At 39.2% G+C, this 7,191-nt stretch overlaps 1 protein-coding gene across 1 annotated transcript; it reads left to right on the top strand.

The window, feature by feature from the left end:
• LOC139983613 (uncharacterized) lies at positions 1–2,411 on the top strand (the record flags this gene model as incomplete). Its single annotated transcript, XM_071997273.1, is given in 1 exon segment — positions 1–2,411. A coding segment is annotated over 1 exon segment (672 nt), but the record flags the coding sequence as incomplete, so codon positions are not given.
• Between the last annotated feature and the right edge of the window lie 4,780 nt (positions 2,412–7,191).

Raw genomic sequence — 7,191 nt, 5'->3', positions numbered from 1 at the left:
CAGATATGAAGTTGTAGTTAGGTGGTGGGATTTCTGTTTCAGAAGAACTTGGTTATGTACTTTATTTATGGTTATTAAAGTAGTTACTCTGAGTAAAATTGAAAGGTTTAAGCTGAATAATATAGAGGATATACGGATTGATAAGTGTACCATTTTCAAAGAAAACCACGAACTACATGCAGGTGATTTGATGAATTGCCTGCAAAAAAAAACGTAATGCATTCAAGGAAAATACAGGGAATGACTTATCGTCACCAAAAAAAAAAAACATTTAAATCATTTTAAGAGAAATCTGTTACTAAAAGGTAATCATAACAATAATAATAATAAATGTTAATTTGTGCACCGCGTTTATCTAGCCGGAAACTGCTCAGAATTGCAGTAGGAGCAAAGAACACAGTAAAAAAACATTTCAGTTATCAATACATGAGTAGTGTACAAAGTAAGGACTCTACTGTTCTTCCGAAAAGTGAGGTTCTTGTCGTAAGAATCTCTCCCCCCCCCCCCTCCACCAAAAAATAGTGAAAGTGTATTGATAAATAGAAGCAACAAATAGTTGTACCTTTATTTATAAAGTACATATATCCTGTTTGTAATTAACTAAATGCTTGACTGTCGTAATTAATCGCCGCGCTGACAGAATTGAAAACTCATCACGTGGATTTACGGGTGAGATGAGAATATTTAAACATGAGGCTGTGAACCAATACATCATCCCATCTCCTTTTACTGTTTCCATAATATTTTCGTGGTTGGGCTTAAACTGGTCGTTTGAACATTAACACACGTCTCCCGTATACATTCAGCTACAGGTACCAACAACAAACCAATGTCTAAGAATCATTTAGCACACTGCAACCTCACGTATACAGAAACCATGAGGTTACTCTACCTATCATACAAGAGGAACAAATTCATTCTGTTTTTGCTTACGATTCCAAAAGTATTTTGATTTTTCAGATTAAGAAAGGCACAATTTATTGGTACTGGTGATACTTTAGCAACTGCGCACAACTCGCGTCTTGGTATCAAGAGAAAACATCATTGGGCGAAATAATAATGTAGTAGATCAATTGACCACATTACACTGAATAGCTGAAGGAATTCAAATCTCATGATTTTGTCATTCCAAGATTTCAGACAAATATGAAACAGTCACGGTTATAGGAATGATGTGTTAAGAATCTTTTCGGTTAACTCTCCATGGTTTACACCATCTCGTATTGTCTGTCATTCGAAGAACATGTAGAATCGACGATTGCTGATTTCAACCCATAAACGGATAGAGTCTTCCTCGAATTACTAACATTGATATTTCAAATGTAGTAAACCTTGAGAATGTCTTGACTCTAAAATTCCATGTTCAGTCTCGAAATTATGAGCCCATGATTTATACCTGGTGAAACTTTTATCGTAATAATGGCTCCGTATCTCTTTATCAAATGGATCTCTTTCAAAAGGATAAAACCCAAAAAGAGTTATTTCCTCACAAATTGATTCTGCTAATGCAAGCATGTAGAGGCCCGACGACGGATACCGCCACATATTGTACTTCCTGTAACAAAAGATAAATGAGAGTGAACAGATATGAGAAAGAAAGGTCTTTGGGTGTTTCTGTAGGTATTCACTACAAACCTGTAGCAGAGAATTATCTAATTGGAATCATGATCATCAACAGAATATATTAAGACTAAGTTTCATAGTTTCCTAACCAAAACTTTGCACTCCGAGCAGGCATCATGAGAGCTGCAACTAGGACTTTCCCAGGGGCTGATGTAGGGAGCGATCACGACTTGGTCATCATGAACTTCAAGGTCAAACTGAAGATAATCACCAAACCAAAATACAGCAGACTGAAGTTCAACTGGGACAAACTGAAGGACCCATCCATCTCGGAGACCTTCAAAATGACTATTGGCGGGATATTTGCACCACTGCTGACACTTGATGATGATGCTGAAGCATTGACCACCAGGTTCAATGAGGTGTTGACAGAAACAGCAGGCGACATCCTTGGCAAATACCGCCGGAAAACTCAACCTTGGGTCACTGATGAGATCCTGGAGATGTGTGACACAAGGAGGGCTCTCAAAAATGGGAAAACCACCAGAGCCGGAGCAGACGCTTACAGGCATATCAACAAGAAGATCAGGAAAGACATGAACAAGGCTAAAGAAGGATGGATCGAGAACCAATGTTCAGAGATTGAAAAGAGGCTGAGCAACAACAACACTAGGCGATCTAACCAACTTGTAAAGCATCTCACAAAACAAAAACAGCCAAGAGGCAACACTTTACAAGACAAGGAAGGAAATTGCCTCATGGAAGGAAAAGAAATCCTAAACAGATGGACTGAATACTGTTCAGAACTATACAACCACGAGCTTCATGGAGATGAAGATGTACTAATAACGTACACAGGAATCTTCGAACGATGACGACTATCCAATTCTGCGTGGAGAAGTTGAAACTGCCATACGATCACTGAAAGATGGGAAGGCTGCAGGCGTAGACAACATCCCCGCTGAGTTGATAAAGCATGCAGGAGACACAGTTACTGATGTCCTTACTCGTATCTGCAACAAGATCTGGCAGACAGGAGATTGGCCTACATTGTGGATCCAGACACTTATTATCACTCTCCCCAAGAAGGGAAACTTACAACAATGCCAGAACTACAGAACCTTCAGCCTCATATGCCATGCTAGCAAAGTGATGCTAAAAGTCCTATTACATAGGCTGAAACCCCAAGCTGAAGAAATCATCGCCGAAGAGGAAGCTGGTTTCCGTAGTCGAAGGAGCACCACAGAGCAGATTTTCAATCTACGAGTCCTGTGTGAAAAATATAGCCAGCATCAACAAGACATCTAAGATGTCTTTATCGACTTCAAAAAGGCATTTTAAAGGGTATGGCATGAGTCGTTATGGGCCACAATGAAGAAATACAATATGGGCCAGAAGCTTTTCCAAACTATCAAGTAGCTATACACCAAAGCCAGCAGTGCAGTACTTCTACAAGTCGTAGTTGGAGACTGGTGCCATGCATCGGTCGGAGTCCGCCAGGGCTGCCTACTGTCACCCACACTGTTCAACATCTTCTTAGAACGTATCATGACAGATGCCCTTGAAAATCATAAGGGCACAGTCAGTATTGGAGGAAGAAACATCACAAATCTCCGGTTTGCCGACGACATTGACGGGCTTGCTGGTAACGAGGACGAACTTGCCAACCTTGTGAGCTGCCCGGATGACACATCAAGAAAGTATGGCATGGAGATCAGTGCCGGGAAGACCAAGCTGATGACAAACAGCACAACTCCATTCACAAGGAATATCGTGGCCAGTGGACAACAACTGGAGACAGTAAATCAGTTCAAGTATCTTGGAGCCATCATCAGTGAGGAGGGCTCAAATGCAGAGGTCCTGGCAAGAGCTACACAGACAGCCGCAGCTTTGGCAAAGCTCAAACCAATCTGGAACGACAGGGACATCTCCCTCAGGTCCAAGTTCGAGCTCTTGCATGCACTTGTACTGTCGATCTTCCTGTATGCATGTGAGTCATGGACCCTTACTGCCGAGCTGCAAAAGAAGATCCAAGCAGTGGAAATGAGATGCACCAGAAGAGTCCTTGGCATCTGATACACCGACCACATCACAAATGAGGAAGTACGCAGAACCGTCAAGCAACACATCGCCAACTAAGAAGACCTACTGACCACAGTCAGGCTAAGAAAACTGAAATGGTATGGGCGTGTGACAAGAACTGAAGGGTTGTCGAAGACCATCCTCCAAGGCACGGTACAGGGGAAGAGAAGACGGGCAGACAGAGGAAGAGATGGGCCGACAACATCAAGGAGTGGATTGGCATGAACCTTGCTACAACCCAGGCTCTTGCCCACGACCGGCAGGAATGGAAGCGGCTGACGAGTTCTCCATTGCAGCGCCCCTACGACCCGTGCGGGTTACGGGACCAGTAAGCAGTAAGTAACCAAAACTGTGCACTGACATTTACAGATCGTCGCTACGTTAACTTTGTCTTCTAAGAAAGAAGTAAAGTCTTCTGTCTTTATGTGAACAATTTCCAGGTAAATTAGGCAAACTTTGTATCTTTCGTTACGAACGGTAAGCAAGTGATATACACAAATGTAAAAAAAATGTGTCATTTTGCTTGAAAAATATTGCATTACATACCTGCATGGAACATAAAAATATCTGGGCACAAATAATGATCATGATCTTAATTAGATAATTCTCTAATACAGGTTTGAAGTGAATGACCTCAGAAACATAGAAGGACTGTTTTTTTTAAACTTTCATCAAATAGCTGAAAAGTAATATGTCTACTTGTGTGCAAATGTTATAAGCGAATTTAATATGCTAAACGCTATTTCACAGTGTGATGACATTTTCTCACTGAGCTTTATCTAGCAAGTTTAACCCTTAGATAACGAATTGATACACAATGCATTTACTTTGCAAAAGACAACTTTCCTGATGAACTTGAAAAAAATTGTTTTCATACTTCTTACCATTTTATGTTTCGGTAAATATCTATCAAGCTGTATGCAATGTGAATACTAAAGTTGTTCTTCTTCAATCCTCTGACAATACGTTTTAATTGCGATATGTGCTTTTCGGTATTTTTGGGATACCATAGAATTGTGTTCCTGAAATGTTTTAATGTTTTCATGATTTCTATCTCTCTATCGTCACGTGGTCCTCGTGACAGCACTTCAGCAAGTAAGTTGATCATAACATCATTCAACAGCATCATATCCGTTTTGGTCCGTTACGTTCTTGTATACAAAAATAACCACTTCCTGTATCTATTGCCGAGATCATATCCGCTCTGACATCATCACAGAAGGCAATGTGTCGCGGCCTTGGTCCACTTAAAACTTCTGTGATGACGTCATCCCACTTATCATTTGGCAATAGAGACCCCTTCATTTAATCATTATTCCCTAAATATAGACTCGCATGGGATATTTCCTACACTACCAGCCTCCTCTCTCAGTCTTCAACCTTAAAACAAACTCATAAACAGTGGTTGCGTTTTGGCAACCATATTTTCTAGTTGACTCTTGTTGCATATGTTTTCGGTGTCGCATTGAATAATATGCTCTTATACAAATTCTCCTGCTTTAAAGTCTGCTCAACTAGGATTTGTATGCTTAAAAAACGATTTACGACTATAGCCAAAATGAGGCATCTTATTCACATGTACGACCGACGTTTAATTTCATATATCACTTCTCTTAATACAGTATGAACTGACACGACACTTTCAGATAAAAATGGTGAAAAGTGTAGCAAAAACAACGAAGATAAAAGTAATTATGATAAGTAAAAAATAATCAACTATAGAAACAATTCACCTTAATTTGTATTTCTTGCGGTCTCTCTTTTTTTATATATATTTTTTTAGTAAATGTCCTCTCCATGTCTGTTGAATGTGCAATAAATTACAATGACATATATGACGGGGGGGGGGGGTGGAGAGGTGGTCAAGTGGTCAAGTGGTTAAGGCAGTGGACTTGTGATCTATGGGATTACAGGTTCGAGTACTGGCCAGATCATTGCGTTGTGTCCTTGGGCAAGGCACTTTATCTCCATTGCCTCTCTTCACCCAGGTGTATAAATGGGGACTTGCGAGGTAACTTGTAAATATAGTTGCGTGCGCTGGTTTGTGGCTGCACCCTATGGGAAGTCCCCGGGGGACATGTGGTTGTGGTGCACTGTGGTGCCCCAGGAGAGATTGATTGAAATGTGCACACTTTGGTGTGTAGGTGTGACAAGTTACCAAAGACCAGGGGTAAGTAGTAAAGTCGTGTGAGACGGCCTTGGCCTTGATTCCCTTGAACAAGACTGTAAACCTGTGTCAGGAGTTTCAAGTTGACAGATATGGCGAATCAAAGTGGCCACTTATTATTTTAGATAAGCAATCAAGCTATTTCGGTGTTTCCATGTTTTAAGATTTTGATGCGAATAAGAAGTCCGTCTTAATTAAAATCAATGTTTAGCTATTGATCGATGTCGTTTCTTCATAATTCGCATACGAATCCATAGTGTAGGAACGTAATATATAATTATATTGTTACACGAGAGAGTTCACAGGCTGCTCTATACTTGTTAGCATCTTGAATTTTGGAAATAATAATTTATTAAATAGTTTATGAGAGTCCAACTTATTTGAAGGGTTTAATGACCTTCCTTTTAGTTTCATGAATCAGTTATAATGCTTTTAATATTTGAAGAGGTCAATCAAAGTGGTCCCTGAGTTTTACATTGATTTGTATAAGTGCAAACATTGTCTCCAAATTTTATTCATGGGATGCAGTCCAGTAAATGTCTTCAAAACCTTACACCCGCCCCCTAATTATCAAATCAATATTTGTTTGGAAAAAAAAATCGTAAATATTCGTTTGGTGAAGCGTAATACAGTACGATAATTTATTCGAGGAATTAGAGATGCTTTTTACGTCGTTTTTTTTTCTCACTTTTTTCCCAACTTAATTCGAGTTAATTAATCAAACCAGAGATAATTATTTACAGAGTTATTGTATACCATGATGACATTACAGATCACTTACTGTGATCCACTTTTTGGAATAAGGTATAGAGATTTATTGGTAACAAAGAAGATTATATTCAAACAACGATATGTCCAAACACACAGCAATACAAACAAATACAAACAAACAAATACAAACAAACAACAATGCATAAGATCAAGATATTGAGTTGTGGTTGAAATCGTTCGTTGCTTGGTTTCCGCTTTAAAAGACTAGGGACGAACAATCACGGATTATATGTAAAAATTCCGAGGAAGACGATAAGCAACATTGCATTAAGCTTGCATGGTATTGACAATACACACGAGTTAATACACTGCCAAAAATTGTGGAAAATTTTTTTTTTTTTGAAAAAAAAATGAAATGGAAGAAAATCAGGTTTCGAATGCCAAATTCTCTGTATCGCTTAGAACATCTTCAAGGAGGTTAGAGCATTGACAAAAACTGTTAACATAACCAACAAGAATGTACCACAAACGCATTTTGTTTGCCTTTGTGAGAGTATGATAATTACTGACTGCATTTAGGCATTTGATAGGACATTCCATTTATTACCTGTCCAAATTACCATAAAATTTAACAGAAAATGTGGTCGTAAAGCGGAAAGATCGGGAAC

Source organism: Apostichopus japonicus, chromosome 16 (genome assembly GCF_037975245.1).
Source record: "Apostichopus japonicus isolate 1M-3 chromosome 16, ASM3797524v1, whole genome shotgun sequence".
NCBI lineage: Eukaryota > Metazoa > Echinodermata > Holothuroidea > Aspidochirotida > Stichopodidae > Apostichopus > Apostichopus japonicus.
The sequence above is the reverse complement of the archived record's forward strand: the minus strand, read 5'-3'. Positions and strand labels throughout refer to the sequence as shown.